Source organism: Miscanthus floridulus, chromosome 13 (genome assembly GCF_019320115.1).
Source record: "Miscanthus floridulus cultivar M001 chromosome 13, ASM1932011v1, whole genome shotgun sequence".
In the NCBI taxonomy this organism is placed as follows: Eukaryota; Viridiplantae; Streptophyta; class Magnoliopsida; order Poales; family Poaceae; genus Miscanthus; species Miscanthus floridulus.
The window spans coordinates 22,554,513-22,570,522 of record NC_089592.1 but is presented as its reverse complement, the minus strand read 5'-3'; the positions used below and the strand labels follow the sequence as shown (position 1 = coordinate 22,570,522).

Genomic DNA, 16,010 nt, shown 5'->3' with positions numbered 1-16,010 from the left:
ATATGTAACAAAAAGCAAAACATTCTACAATTTAAAACGGAGCCAGTATTAATTAACCAAGAAAAGCATCGGTTCTAGTGGTCATGATCACTAGCTTTAGAGTGTTGGTGGAATAGGTTAGGTGAGAGAATACTTTTAACAGATTGCTCAATCCTTATTAAATAAGTTAGGTGAGAGAATACTCTTAATGGAGACATACGGACATGGAACACATTAGTATTAACTAGTACGTGGCAGCGCGCCATCGCGCGTCCTACATGAGCCAGCAATAGATAATTTTTACTGGATGTGGTACGTGGACATGTCAAAAGATAAGCTATGAAGCTAGAAACATAATATATTATTATATACAACTTTACATACAAGCATGTAGTGTTACTGGAGTCATAGATTATGTAAGCACAGTGTGGTATAACATAGTGACATAGTAGGAGAAAGAAATAGATAAGGTCCCATGTACACACGGAGTCACTGTTTCTCAATTATCTTGGCAGAGTCTCAATTTTAAATTTATAGCATAAACAGTACCATGATATTGATAAACAAGCTGAGGGAGCAATTCCACATCACCACTAATCTTTGAATATACATACAAATAAATATATATGGCTGACGATATGGTGATAACATCAGTATGGTATAAGAAAATGTGAACATATTTGGTTTCTCTGAGTTCTAAGATGCAGGTGTTGGCCTCTTTATTTTTGTCATTTTTTATGAACTCTTGGCATCCTTCTATGTCAGCGAGTTGTGCACTTGGAGGAGGAACCAGTAATCATAGAAATTTGCTTTATTCTTTAATATGTTGTATGAACACGAATCATTAGGCAAAACATATCATTTTGCACACAAATTTAACTAAATAGCGAGAAAAACACTAAGTAGGATAGCTTACTGAGGAAAGCCAACCCAGAACACCACATCTGCTTTCTTCTCTACATATGTGGGCCCATGAGCATCCAAACCCTGGCATAATATAATAGTAGGATTAAGCGGGCATGAAATCAATAGAAGGAACATATGCTTGATTAGTATTACCATACTCTACTAAGGCAGTGTCCTTGTTATCCATCTTATTGCAGCTTTCGTTATGAGGAACAGATCATTGGCTGAACATCTAGAACCCTTGCATAATATATTTGGGCTAATTAACCATGCAACCAACAAAAAGAAGATATGGATGATTATCTACTATTACTTGGTTATCTAAATTACTTCCCGGAGGCAGCGCCATTATTATCCACATTGCTGTAGGATCAGAAGGTAGATACATATCACTACGTAGACCCTATTGATGTAGACCGTGGTCAATATGCTCTGTAGAAAAGATCCAAACTAAATAAGTGACAACCTATTTGATTTTGCTAAACATGTAGTGCTCCTCCGACAGTAACTGAAACAAGTGAAGAACATGCGGTGCCAACACATATTCCAAAGATACTGATTAACACTTGGGAGCTACAAACTGAGTGGGCAATGTATTAAAAGATAGGACATCTTTGAACAAGAAATCACTGCACTGTAAAATTTCAGTAAATTTCACTAACCACTGTGTTCAATACCACGAAGGTATATGTAACTCAGTTAGCTAACCAACATGAACAGTGCACAGCAAATTGCATATTTGAGCTCAAATTTCTTTTTAAAATATACATAAGTAGGATCGCTAAAAGTATATTAAAGAAAGCTGTATGCAAGCACAGCGCAATTCCTCAGTCATCAATATCATTTTGTCCTTTCTCGTGCAGAACTGTAATAGATTCATATGTGTAGCATAATGGATTATTTGCACTTTGCACTAACATGTACTGGTTGGACAGTACTATTTCCCTGAAATTAGCTCAGCATACCATCTTGCTCCCCAAAAGACGTAGAACTCAATGAAGCATCTCACTTCGGAAGCCGCAGGAAAAGAAAAGCACCCAACAAAACAGCATGACATGGCCGCCCACGGCCACCGCGCACACCGCATCCCACGCGGCCTGCAGTGTCTCAGCACCTGGCACCGGGCTGACAAGCAGCGGGAGCAAATCGGCGCAGCTGGCACCCAAGACGGCGGCCACAGGCACCGGAGGACCAACGTCAACCTATCGAGGTCGAGTGACGGTGCCGGCGCACCTAAGCAGTCCTCTCTCATCGTGTGGGTGGCACGGCCCTCCCCCATGCCACCGTCGTCCAGGGCTCCCTAGGCTTCAATGTTGGTGGTCTACACAGATCTGGTGGGGAAAAGACCGGATCCGGCCATGGAGGCACCGGATCGACCCTAGCAAAGAAGGCCGACAAGCACAGATCGACGCTGCACCCTGGCACCGGTGAGGGAAAGGGAGGACAGTAAGGTAGGGAGGCCACATTCACCTGTGTCTTCTCGCGCCGAAGCCGACGAGCACTGGGGGGCCGTGGCAGAGGTGCCGCATGGGGCCTAGCCACGCTGGGGAGGTAGCGCCGGCCACGCAACGCCGCTGCAGGGGGCGCCGCCCGCGCCAGAGGGCGCGCTGGGCCCGCACGGCCACGCCGAGGGGCGGGGCAAGCCCGCGCCGCCACAGGAAGAGGGAGAGGGAGGGAGGGAGGAAGGAAAGAGCAGATCTAGGGCTGAGGAGGGAGGAGCGAAGACAGCGCCGCGGCGGGCGACGGAGGGGATGAGGGGGTGAATGAGGATGAGGACGGGCACAACAAAGAAATGGAGAGTAAATGATGGAAGGCTCCATACAACACAAAACAGAACAATAGCGAAAACAAAATCTGAACGTCGAAGCGGCGATCCAATGGGAGAAAATCAATTTGCTACCGTGGCTATCGTGGTTGGCGGCCAAAGTAAACTGTGGTTTGATATATAGAGACACTGGACGTGTCCATGTTGTGGACACAGAAGAAAAAAAATCCAGCTAGAGCTCTGCTATTAAGAGTTATGGGCTTACTATATTTCTACCCACGAGTATGTGAAACTGTTTGTTCTGAATTATTTTTTAATGAACTGTATTAACATAACATAAATTACATGCTGATAACGCTGAGAGCTGCCTACAGCGAAGAAAAGAAAAACAAACACCACCACCACCGTCACCCCAATAACTAAAACTTAATACTTCGTATTAACTGTATGAATGTATAGTTGATGAAAATACTTTTCTATGATAATTCTTAACCACGTATTGATATTGTATTTGTTTCTCATACAATAAAGAATGCACATCATGTCACAATAAAACAACTGTTGAAAATACCTGAGGAAGCCAATTGATATCAGGCACCTAGCACAGCGTCAACCACATTCATTCAAGGTCCCAATTATTAATGCAAAACCTACCGAAAGAAATCTATCTTCACAACCACATTCATTCTAGGTCCCTAGGCATATGGTTAATGCTTGTAGGATTGTTGAAAGGATTTAATGGACGGCTATAGAGTGTGAATAACCTATTTAAAATTTCTTAAAAACACAAACACTAGGCACTAATGTTAAACACAAAAAATGATCCCTAATAGGAACTAGAAGCCTAACCTAGCACTTCAAAGCAAGCCTTCCGCATACAATTCTAGTAGCAAGAAGAATAACAAGCACTACCCCGGAACACACAATCACACTCCTGGGTCTTAACCTCTCATCACTACTAGAAAACAAGACGGCAATGGGCAAGTGGCATTGTTGGGGCTTGCCTATCACTGACAGTTACTCTAACCCGGCAGCGAGCCACTGCTAGTTCTAGAACCTGGCAGTGATAGGTGATAAAAAGATAGAAAACTGTTGGCGGTGGGGCAAGTGGCAGTGTTGGGGCTTGCCTATCACTGTTGCTTACTCTAACCCGACAGTCATGAGTCACTACCAGAAATGGAGCCATTGCCAGTTCTAGAACTTGGCAGTGATAGGTGATAAAAAGATACAAAATACGTGTTTTTAAGATACAAACTCAAGCGCACATACCAGATGAGCTATGACACACATGTAACTATACAGCCGATGCTATTATTTTAACTCACATTTTTTTTAATTTTGTATTATATATTTGACACTCAAAGTAATCTTAAATGAAAAGGTTGTTAACTACAAAGTTGTAGATCTCATTGAGTACTACAAGTTTGATGTTGACTTTGTCTCCATTCGATATTTTTAATCATGTCAAATATGATCCAAGAACATATATTGAATATTTCGAACTTCGAAAATATCTCAAATTAAAAAGCCATCAACAACAAAGTTTAGATCTCTTTAAACTTTACAATTTTGATATAAAGTTTATCTTAATCTGATCTCATATGAAAAAGTATAATTTTATTATGCAAAGCAGTTATCACTGGCGGTTCAAGCCACGAGCGTGGACCTATCACTGTCGGTTCGTGGCTTCAACCAGCAGTGATAGTATCATGTCTATCACTGCTGGTTAAAGCCATGAACCATTACTGATAGTCCACCAATTACTGCCGGTTGTGCTATCACTGTCGATTGAAACCACAAACCGACAGTGATAGTACGACAGTGATTACGAATTCTAGCATAGTGAAGTTAAGCATTATAGCACTCAATGTAAGCTACTCAAATTATGCTACTCAACTAATCGAGCTACACAAGGTAAGCAGCTAGTCGAATTATTCTACTCAACTAGTCAAGGTACTATTACTGTAAATGCATGGCTTTAGGTGTTCATTGTTTGTGTTACCGAAGCAACCGTAAATGCATGGCTTTAGGTGCATGAAATGTGAGGGTTCATGGCTTCGAGGGTTAGATCAACTTTACCATATCTCTTATATTGCATCTCTTATAAGTTATTTTATGACAGTAGCTTAAAATAAATTTAGGATATAACAGAGCATTGTTGTAGCTGATCACCTAAAACTTTTCCCCTATATTTCTTTATTAGGGATTGGGGAGAGGTAATCATCTCCTTTATCTAGGAGAAAGGTGGTTGTTTTTAGGAGATCTTTTAAAATTATCGCATAAGAGATGAGGTAGAAGATCTGCTATAACATCTTCATGTTCTAAATGCTACTTTGTATAGATGATTAGGTGAAGGAAACGCGGGCATATAATTCAGGCGACGTGGACCCGACCGTCAGCGGAAAAATGGCAGATAGCAGGTAGATAGCACGTATGGGCATGCGTTTGTACACTGCACAAGGGTTGAAGCTTCTATATATAGAGAGCCATCGGGCAACCCATCTTGTATATATCGCTACACCATATACACATTCGTGTCCATAACAATGGCTCTATGGTCTCCAGCACTACTGATCCCCATAGCTGCTCTCCTTGTTCCATCATACTTCTATATCAAATATAAAAGATCAAATAGCCCGATTCTCCCAGTGATCTGGCCAGTAGTAGGCATCCTCCCAGGCATCCTTGCCAACGTCAACAACTTGCACGAATTTATCACAGTTGGCCTTTCTGCCTCTACGTGCAACTACAAGGTGCACGGACCAGTGGGAACGAGAGTGCAATACTTCCTTACCAGCGACCCACAAAATGTCCGACACATCTTCACTTCAAACCATGCAAACTACCCCAAGGGTGAGGAGTTTGCAGAGGTCTTCGACGTCATGAAAGGAGGCCTCTTCACAGTTGATGGTGAGTCCTGCCGCCGCCATCGCGCTAAGATGCAGAGCATCCTAAGCAATCCAAGGATGCTTGCATCCATCACTAATTTCTGCCACGACAAGGTCGGGAAAGGCCTGCTCCCCTTCCTTGCAGACATGGCGAACGCTGGAACGGCGTTCGACATGCAGCAATTGAACACGAGGTATGCTTTCGATCTGGCTGCTAAGCCAGTCTTTGGCCTGGACCCTGGTCTCCTGTCCCCAGACATGCCGCCTGTTGACGTCACAGACGCCATGGACACCGTCACGGAGGTGCCCATGTTCCGGCACGTGATGCCGGCGTTAGTATGGAAGGTGATGAGATGGCTAAACATTGGTCCAGAGAGGAGGATCGCCGCGGCACAGGCAGTACTACGTGGATTCGTCGTGAAGATGATGGAGACAAGGAAGACCCGTCGTCATTCGGTTGGCGAGGAAGAAGATGAAGCTGCTTCGTTAGACATCCAGTCATACTACATCAATGACCCCAACTATGGCGACGACGACCAAGTGCTCCAGGCAACCCTCATCGGCTATCTTGTCGCCGGGAGGGACACGGTCGGTGCGGGGTTGTCGTGGCTATTCTACAACATCTCTAGGAACCCCTCCGTCTTGTCCAGCATCCGCAAGGAGCTGGCGCCCATCGCATCTTGCAAAGCCGCCGCCGCCGCCGCCGCTGCCACCTATAAAGAAACAAATGCCACGGCCACGGTGACCTTTGAGCCTGAGGAGATGAAAGAACTAGTTTACTTGCAGGCTGCGGTGTTTGAGACCCTGAGGCTTTACCCTCCAGCCCCGTTCGAGCGCAAGACTGTGCTGCGCGACGATACACTGCCAAGCGGCGATGAGGTGGGCGCTGGGGACACCATCCTCATCTCCTTGTACGCCATGGCAAGAATGGAGCCCGTGTGGGGTAATGACTGCCAGGAGTACAGGCCAGAGAGGTGGTTCTCGGATGATGGAAGCAAACTGCAATACGTTCCTTCTCATAAATTCCTGACGTTCAGCTCGGGGCCAAGGATGTGCCTCGGCAAGGACATCGGGATTATGCAGGTGAAGACCGCCGCCGCCAACGTCCTGTGGAACTTTGATATGGAGGTGTTGGAAGTGCATGCTGTTGAGCCAAAGCTCTCGACTATTCTGCAGATGAAGAACGGGCTCATGGTCAAGGTTAAGAAAAGGTTCCAAGAATGAAACACTGGAGAATTTGTTATTGTCGCTTTGCTTCGTCCCTCGCCCTATCCTTTTTTATCATGTTATCTATCTATCTATCCCCTATCTATGTGTGATGAGAACTTCTGTATTGTGGGCAAGTAAGACATTGTGTTATGTAATGTGTGGACTATGTGATGTCAGAACTTTGTGGTGGTGCTAAGAACTTTGTGGTGTGCTTAGTTAATGGAACACTTGTGCTATGTAAGGCTGCTATGTTACACTACTAGAGAACAGACTTTAGAACGATATCCCAATTTGGTATTAGCCTCGGCATTTTTTGCCCCCAGGACTAAAGGACCATTTAGTCCCGGTTGGTAATACCAACCGGGACTAAAGGTCCCTGCCCAACGGTCGTCCGCGAGGCAGGGATCTTTAGTCCCTGCTGGTATTACCAACCCGGACTAAAGGTTTACCTTTAGTCCCGGTTGGTAATACCAGCCGGGACTAAAACTTTTAGTCCCGGTTTGGGTGATGTCCCGGGAATAAATATTAATCTTTAGTCCCGGTTTGGCCCCCTAACTGGGACTAATTATCCCAGCCTATACACCAGCTCATTTCTTCCTCCCCGAGCCCGAGCCATTCCATTCAAACTCACTGCCTCTGTTCTTCAGCTTGCTGTTGTTCTTACTCTCTCCCCCTCCATTGGTGTTGCTCTTCGATTTTGAATGTAACAAACTTAATCCTCTTATGTTTTATCAGTAGCTTATCTCATTTTGCGATGTAGATGCATATATAACTTTATATGTTGGACTTTATTATGATTTTATATGTCATTTTTAGCTCAAAATCACATGATGATTTGCATATATGTTTGGATAAACAAAAGTTAAATTAGTTAATCAAAATCACATCTCGCTCGTCCTCGCTAGAGCACGCGCCATCCTCGTCCCCGGCGGCTTACGTGATCTTAGAATTAATTTTTTCATGAAATGAAAAACTTAGAAAATAGTTAGAAAACTGTAGAAAATCCGTACTAGTTGAACTTGCGGACCGTGTTCAGCTCGGCGAGCATGTTCTCTGCCGAGCGGTAATGGACATCAAGGAGGAGCTTTGATTCTACGAGGGAGAGCGGCAACGGTCGTGGAAGACTGTGTTCCCTTTCTCATAGAATCGGAGCTCTTCCTTGGCCAAGTACGGTGCCGTCCGGTGGAGAAATGCTCATCGAGATGATCACGTAAGCAAGGTCAACTAGTACAGATGGTTATTTATTGAAATATGTTTTTGAGCTATAATTTGATGGATATTTGATAACTTCAGGCCTACAAATATCATCTACAAATGTTACTATCCTCGACAACCTAAACGCCCGCGAGCTCGCCGATATCGAGCAGGTCACTTAGAATTATTTTTTCCATGAAATGAAATACTTAGAAATCATGCCTTTTATTTTTTAGAATTAAATTTTCCATGAAATGAAAAACTTAGAAAATAGTTAGAAAATTATAGAAAATCCGTACTAGTTGAACTTGCAGACCGTGTTCATTTCGGCGAGCATGTTCTCTGCCGAGCGGTAACGGACGTCAAGGAGAAGCTTTGATTCTACGAGGGAGAGCGGCAACGGTCATGGAAGATCGTGTTGCCTTCCTCGTAGAATCGGAGCTCTTCCTTGGCCAAGTACGGTGCCGTCCGGTGGAGAAATGCTCGCCGAGATGATCACGTAAGCAAGGTCAACTAGTACGGATGGTTATTTATTGAAACATGTTTTTGAGCTATGTGATTTCTATGTCATTTTTAGCTCAAAATCACATGATGATTTACAATAGTAAAATCACTTGATAGTTTGGTATTTTACTATTATACATAGTACATATTTCATGGTTTAGTTAGATAAATAAATAATTTTAGTTTTGTTCAAATATATTATTTTAGAAAATGTGAAATTTACACTAGTTTACAAAAATAAGTATAGAAAGTAGATGACAACTGGTACTGGATCCTCGGCCTCTCGTTCGGTTGCGAAACGACTAAGGCCAGAACTCCCTCTCATTATCTGCGGCAAGTGTAAGCAGAAGATTGTGATGGAGTACCGAGTCAAGAGACAGGGACCCAACAAGGGTCGTGTTTTCTACAAGTGCCCGGATCACGATATGAGTTTCTTACGCATTTGATTATTATGGCTAATTGACATGCTTTTCTTGAATATTTTTGACTAAATATTTTTTGGCTTTAATTTCAGTGGGAGGGCAATGGATGTGATGGTTGGTACTGGGAGGAAGATTATGCTACATACGTGCAGAATTCGGGTGCGCTTGAGGTAGCGGCTGCTGATGATGAGGCAGTGAGCCAGCAGGAGAAGCTTATCGATATTCAACAAATGAATGATTTGTCTGTTTTATTTACGTACGGTCACGAAATAATTATGTTAGTGAAGTGCATTGTAGTTTTAGTTTGTTTAGTGATAGTTGGGATTGCTTATGTTGTAGCTAGGCTTAGTTAATTAATCAACCGTGTGTGTGTCATCTATGTTGTGTAATAAAATACTTAATTATGTTCAAAGTTTTCATAATTTGTCGTCTAATGCAGATTATGTCACGCCATTAGATGTACAATGCCGATCGCCGCTCCCAAGACTTTATTGAGGGCGTGCACTATTTCTTAGGTGTGGCCGAGGCAAATAAGCGGGATGGTTTCATGTGCTGTCCATGTGCCATATGTAAGAATTTAAAGGAATATTCAAGCTCAATGAGTCTTCATTCACATTTGCTTAAGTCAGGTTTCATGTCAAACTATATATGTTGGACTAAGTATGGAGAAAGCGGGGTCATGATGGAAGAAGGTGAAGGAGAAGATTTAGACATTGATGACATTATTGCTCAGTATGGTGCCTTTGATGATACTACAATGGGGGGAGATGAAGAAGAGGTAGCGGCAGAAGATGATCTCGGTGATGCTCTTGGCGATGCCATTCGTGATGCACAACAAGAATGCGAAAGTGAAAAAGAGAAAGTTAAGTTCGAGCGCATGCTTGAGGATCATAGGAAGTTGCTATACCCGATGGCCGAAGAGGGGCAAAAAAAGCTAGGTACAACACTGGAATTGCTACAGTGGAAGGCAAAGAATAGTGTATCCGATAAGGCATTTAGGAATTTATTGAACCTCATAAAGAAGATGCTTCCGAAGCCAAATGAATTGCCCACCACTACGTACAAAGCAAAAAGGTTGTCTGCCCTTTGGGATTAAAAATCTAGAAGATACATGCATGTCCTAATGACTGCATCCTCTACCATGGCAATGAATACGAGAATTTGGATGAATGCCCGGTATGTAAAGCAGCGCGGTATAAGATCAGGCGCGATGATCCTGGTGACGTCGAGGGTGAACAACGTCCTAGAAAGAAAATCTCTGCCAAGGTTATGTGGTATGCTCCTATAATACCACGCTTAAAACATTTGTTCAGAAATAAAGACCATGCAAAGTTATTGCGGTGGCATAAAGAAGACCGTAAGGTAGACAATATGCTGAGACACCCAGCTGATGGGTCCCAGTGGAGAGCGATAGACAGGGAATTTCCAGAGTTTGCAAATGAGGCTAGAAACTTAAGGTTCGCCTTAAGTACAGATGGTATGAATCCTTTTGAGGAGCAGAGCACAAGTCATAGCACTTGGCCAGTTACTCTATGTATCTACAACCTTCCTCCATGGTTATGCATAAAGCAGAAGTTCATTATGATGCCGATCCTCATTCAAGGTCTGAGGCAACCTAGCAACGACATTGATGTCTATCTGAAGCCATTAGTTGAAGAACTTCTAGTTTTATGGAACAAACCAGGTGTACGTGTCTAGGATGAGTACAAACAAGAACACTTTGACCTACGAGCAATGTTATTCGTAACAATCAATGATTGGCCTGCTTTAAGTAATCTTTCAGGTCAGACAAACAAAGGATATAATGCATGCACACATTGTTTTGATGACCTTGACAATATATATTTGAAAAGATGTTGAAAGGTCATGTACCTTGGCCATCGTCGATTCCTTCCTTTGAATCACCAAGTAAGAAAGAAAGGTAAGCATTTTAAAGGTAAGCCAGACCACCCGAAGAAGCCTCATAACCGAACCGGGGAAGATGTACTCGCAATGGTCAAGGATGTGAAAGTAGTATTTGGAAAGGGACAAGACAGCGAATCTGTTCCCAAAGATGCTAAGGGACACGCACCCATGTGGAAGAAGAAGTCCATCTTTTGGGAGCTACCCTATTGGCAAGTCCTAGAGGTCCGCAACGCAATCGATGTGATGCACCTGATAAAGAATATTTGTGTGAACCTGTTAGGATTCATGGGTGTGTATGGGAAGCCAAAGGATTCACTTGAAGCACACCCAGACTTGCAGGGCATGAAAGAACGAGACAACCTTCATCCAGAGAAGACAGATGATGGACGTCATTACTTAAGTCCTGCTAGCTACACGCTTAGCAAAGAAGAGAGGGACAGCATGTTCGAATGTCTAAGCAGCATCAAGGTCCCATCGGGATTCTCCTCCAATATAAAGGGTATAATAAATGTGCCAGAGAAGAAATTCCTAAACTTAAAGTCCCACGACTATCACGTGCTTATGACGCAATTGCTTCTAGTTGCTTTAAGAGGAATTCTACCTCCACATGTATGTCTAGCCACCATGAAGCTATGTGCATTCCTCAATGCAATTTCTCAGAAGGCAATCAATCCAGTGGAACTAGCTACTCTACATAATGATGTGGTTCAATGTCTTGTCAGCTTTGAGTTGGTGTTCCCTCCATCCTTCTTTAATATCATGACACACCTCCTAGTTCATTTGGTGAAGGAGATTAGTATTCTTGGACCTGTGTTCTTACATAACATGTTCCCCTTCGAGAGGTTTATGGGAGTCTTGAAGAAATATGTGAAAGTCCATTCTAAGCCTGAAGGAAGCATCGCCCAGGGCTATGGAATAGAGGAGGTCATTGAGTTCTGTGTTGACTTTATTCCTGACCTTGCCCCGATTAGCGTTCCTGAATCATGACACGAGGAGAGACTCAGTGGTAAAGGAACTTTAGGGAAGAAAACATATATTGGCATGGAAGATGATTATTTCAATAAAGCACACTACACAGTTCTTTAGAACTCGTCATTGGTGCATCCGTACAACGAGATACATAAGGAGTTCTTACGATCCAAGTTTCCAGGGAAGACTGAAGCTTCGATTAGGCGTCAGCACATGGAAAGTTTCAGTGGTTGGTTGCGAAAAGAATGTCAAGGCGATGACAATATTGATGAGCAACTGTATTTGTTGGCTAGGCAACCATCATGGCATATCCTCATGTACCAAGGGTACGAGATAAATGGGAATACATTTTACACAGTTGCCCAAGATAAAAGGAGCATCAATCAAAATAGTGGTGTTCGCATAGATGACACAGATCCAAATGGGAATATACAAACATATTATGGCCGCATAGAAGATATATGGGAACTAGACTACGCACCTAATTTTAAAGTCCCTTTGTTCCGGTGCCAATGGGTGAAGCTGACCAGAGGAGGGGTAACAGTCGACAAAGAGTATGGAATGACAACAGTCGACCTCAACAATATTGGGTACAAAGACGAACCATTCGTCCTTGCTACCGATGTGAGTCAAATGTTCTATGTGAAAGACATGTCTATAAAATCAAAGAGAGGAAAAAACGAAGACATTACCTCAGTGATCATTGAGCCAAAGTGCCACATAGTTCTTTCTGGAAAAATAAATATAGTGGGAATTAAAGACAAGTCAGACATGTTAGAAGATTATGAAAGAAATGTTTGAATTCCACCCTTCATAGTGAAGAAAGATCCAAGCATCATGTTAAATGATGAAGACACTCTATGGTTACGACAAGATCATAACCAAGGGTCATACGTCAAGAAGAAATTCACTGTTGTGCCCGCATGATACAACGATGCACTCTTGTGACATAGTTTTAGAAAGTCTATATGAGATTCAAGAATTTATGACTAGTGTTTGATAAAACTTTCTCAAATGGGAAAATGAGCTATGTAACAATTGTAGATCTTGCTGAGATGATCAAACTTGGTATTCAGAGATTTTTCATCTGAGGTCATTTAGTGTCTCATTTGAGTAAGTTTGACCAAGTCAAATTTGGTCAAATGAAAAAACAACACTTTGACTCTAGTATTATGAACTCTAAATGACTTCAACTTGAAAATTTTTGAATACCAAGTTTGTTAACATCATCAAGATCTACAATTGTGGTTTTGGTCAACTTTCCATTTGAGATAGTTTGGACAGTTCAAATTTATGATTTTTAAATTTCAACGCCTACAAACTAGTTTTCGGAACCCTAGATTGTCTCAAATTGAAAAGTTTTGAATACCAAGTTTGTTCATCTCATCAAGATCTACAATCCTTATATAGGCCATTTTTTCATTTGAGAAAGTTTAAACAAAATGTAGTTCAAATTTTATAAGTGTGTGACATAGTTTTAGAAAGTCTATATGAGATTCAAGAATTTGTGACTAGTGTTTGATAAAACTTTCTCAAATGGGAAAATGAGCTATGTAACAATTGTAGATCTTGCTGAGATGATCAAACTTGGTATTTAGAGTTTTTTCATCTGCGGTCATTTAGTGTCTCATTTGAGCAAGTTTGACCAAGTCAAATTTGATCAAATGAAAAAACAACACTTTGGCGGGCTGTAAAAATTTCAGGCCTTCAGTCCCGTACCAGGCTAGGAACCGGGACTAAAGGGTGGGCGGAATTGCTCGCCCAAAAATGCCTTTAGTCCCGGCTGATAACATCAACCGGGACTAAAGATCCTTTAGTCCTGGCTGGTAAGCCGAGCCGGGACTAAAGGATCTTTAGTCCCGGTTGGTATTACCAGCCGGGACTAAAGGGTCTCGGCCTATATATATCGAATGGTTCCTCTGTTCATCTTCTACTTTTCGATCTACAATATCGATCTCGTCGTCTCTGCCGCGCCCGGCCGCGTCGAGCTCTGCCGCGCCGCCGTCGTCGTCTACCCCCGCCCGGCCTCGTCGTCGAGCCCCGCATGGCGGCCGTCGAGATTGTCTCCGCCGTACGTCGTCCTCGCGTGGCTCAGCTCGGCTCTGTGGCCGGCCAGCACGCTCGGCCGCCATGGCCATCCGCCCCTAGCCTGTTGCTAGCTATAGCGCTCGGCCATATTTTTTTAGATATTTTTTAGATAGTTTTTTAGATAGTTTTTTAGGTAGTGTTTGATATATATGTTAGATTAAAATGTATTAAAATTTAATTAGTAGTTTATTCTTAGTTTTTTAGATAGTTTTTTATATATGTTAATTAGATTTAAATGTATTAAAATTTAATTAGTACTTTATTTAGATAGTTTTTTTAGATAGTTTTTTATTATAGTTTTTGATATATTTAGTAATTATTATTCTATCTCTCTCTCTATATGTGTTAGATTTAATTTTGATTTAGTAATTCTATCTATATATATATGTTAGGTTTAATTAGATTTAGTAATTAATTCTATCTAGAGATTCTATATGTATACATATATATGTACTTAATTATTTTTATGTGTATATATACATGTACTTAATTATTTCCATGTGTTGAGAGAGAGAGAGAAAATTGTATCTAGAGAGACATTCTATGTGTTATCACATGCATATCTAGAGATATATATGTAACACCCTGAAAATTTTCATTTTAAAAAATAGTCAAATTTATTTATTTAAGCAATTTATGTGAGCATTCAAACATAGGAAAGTAATAATTTTTATAAAACAAAAATCAAATATAAGATTAGCTACAAGTGATGCATACATGCTGCTGCATATTAATTTGTGAATGTTTGGTATTGATAAAAAATTTCAAAGAGAATTGAAATTTGAATTTAAAATGCTTTTGGAAAATTTGTTTGGAAAAAGAAAAAGGGAATTTTTTCCTTTCCTCCCCGTCTCTATTTTTGGCCCGCAGGCTTTCTCTCCTCACCACGCCAGCCCAGCTCTGCGCCGGCCCGCTGGCCTAGCCTCGTGCTCCGCAACGGCCTGCGTGGCCCAGCACTTGCGTCGGCCCAGCCCCGCTCCGGCCCAGCCTTCCACGGGCAACCGTCGCCGCGCCTCCTTTCCCCAGCTGCTGACGCCCGGGCCCCGCCTATCCGCTCCTCCCCCTTCCTCCCGTGCGTCTCGGAACCGTCCGCGCCTGACGCAGCCGCAACCGCCGCCCACGTCGTGCGTCGTGGGAGCGCCTTCCCCCGCGCCTGGCCTCTTTTTAAGCAAAGCCGAGCCTCCCCCGCGCTCCCCTCTGCTGTTCCCTGCTCCGTTTTCGCCTCGCTCTCGCCTCGGAAGCCGCAGCAACCGCTACACGGAGGAGCTCCGCTGACCGCTGTTCGCCGTCCGCGTCGGCCGTCTTCCCCGAGCCGACTCCGACCCTGATTTCCCCGCTGTGAGCCTCCCCTTGCTCTCCCCTTTCTCCCCGGCCTTTTTCTTTGGCGTTAGGTGGTTTCGAGCGCCGTTGCCGCGAGCGCCGTTGGCCCTTGGACGCCAACCATGGCGACCGCCGCCTCGGCCTTCCCCTCCGGCCACTTCTTTGGCCTGGCCAAGACCCCCTGCTTCCCCCGCTAACCCCGGTGCTCTCGGTTCTTCAAATCATGAACCCTAGCCCCCTAACCGCGCTCGCCGGAGTGCTCCACGCCGCCGGCAATGGAGGGCCGCCGTGGCTGCCACTGTTTCGGCCGGCCATCCTCCTTCTCTCTCCCCCGAATTCGTTTCTGGCCGTTCCTTTCTAATCCGACGGCTCTGATTGGCCGATACCTCTTCGGGGGTCAATTTGCTAAAGAGACCCTGTAATTTCTAAGTCCTAACCCGCAGTCCAAAGCGCATTTCCCCGATTACGCATTCTCGTTTTGAAAACGTAAAGTTCACTGCTTTAGTCTAAAATACATTTTCAGTATTTACAGAAATACCATTTGAACTGTTTTGCTTATAAAATTGTCGTTTTCGCTCCGAATTGATCCGTTCAAATCGCGTTAGCTTCGTAAATCCATAATCTACATGTTAGAACCACTATTAGTCAAGTTGGAACTTTTTAATTTCATGGTTAGATTTAATTAAATATATTGCTATAGGAAATCCCGTTCAAATCATAACTTTCGCATTTTAGCTCCGTTTTTCGTGAACTTCGCATTGACATGATCGTAGCGAGACGTAGATTATTTTCACAAACATTTTATCTTGTTTTCTATACTATTAGTGTACTGTTCTAATAATAGGAATGTTTGCTTTGCAT

General features: G+C 43.1%; 1 protein-coding gene across 1 annotated transcript; it reads left to right on the top strand.

The window, feature by feature from the left end:
* Positions 1-5,179: 5,179 nt before the first annotated feature.
* On the top strand, positions 5,180-6,988 carry LOC136501705 (alkane hydroxylase MAH1-like). The gene has a single exon (XM_066497231.1). It carries the CDS (start codon positions 5,197-5,199, stop codon positions 6,760-6,762), a length of 1,566 nt encoding a protein of 521 aa, XP_066353328.1. The 5' UTR covers positions 5,180-5,196; the 3' UTR covers positions 6,763-6,988.
* Positions 6,989-16,010: the final 9,022 nt, after the last annotated feature.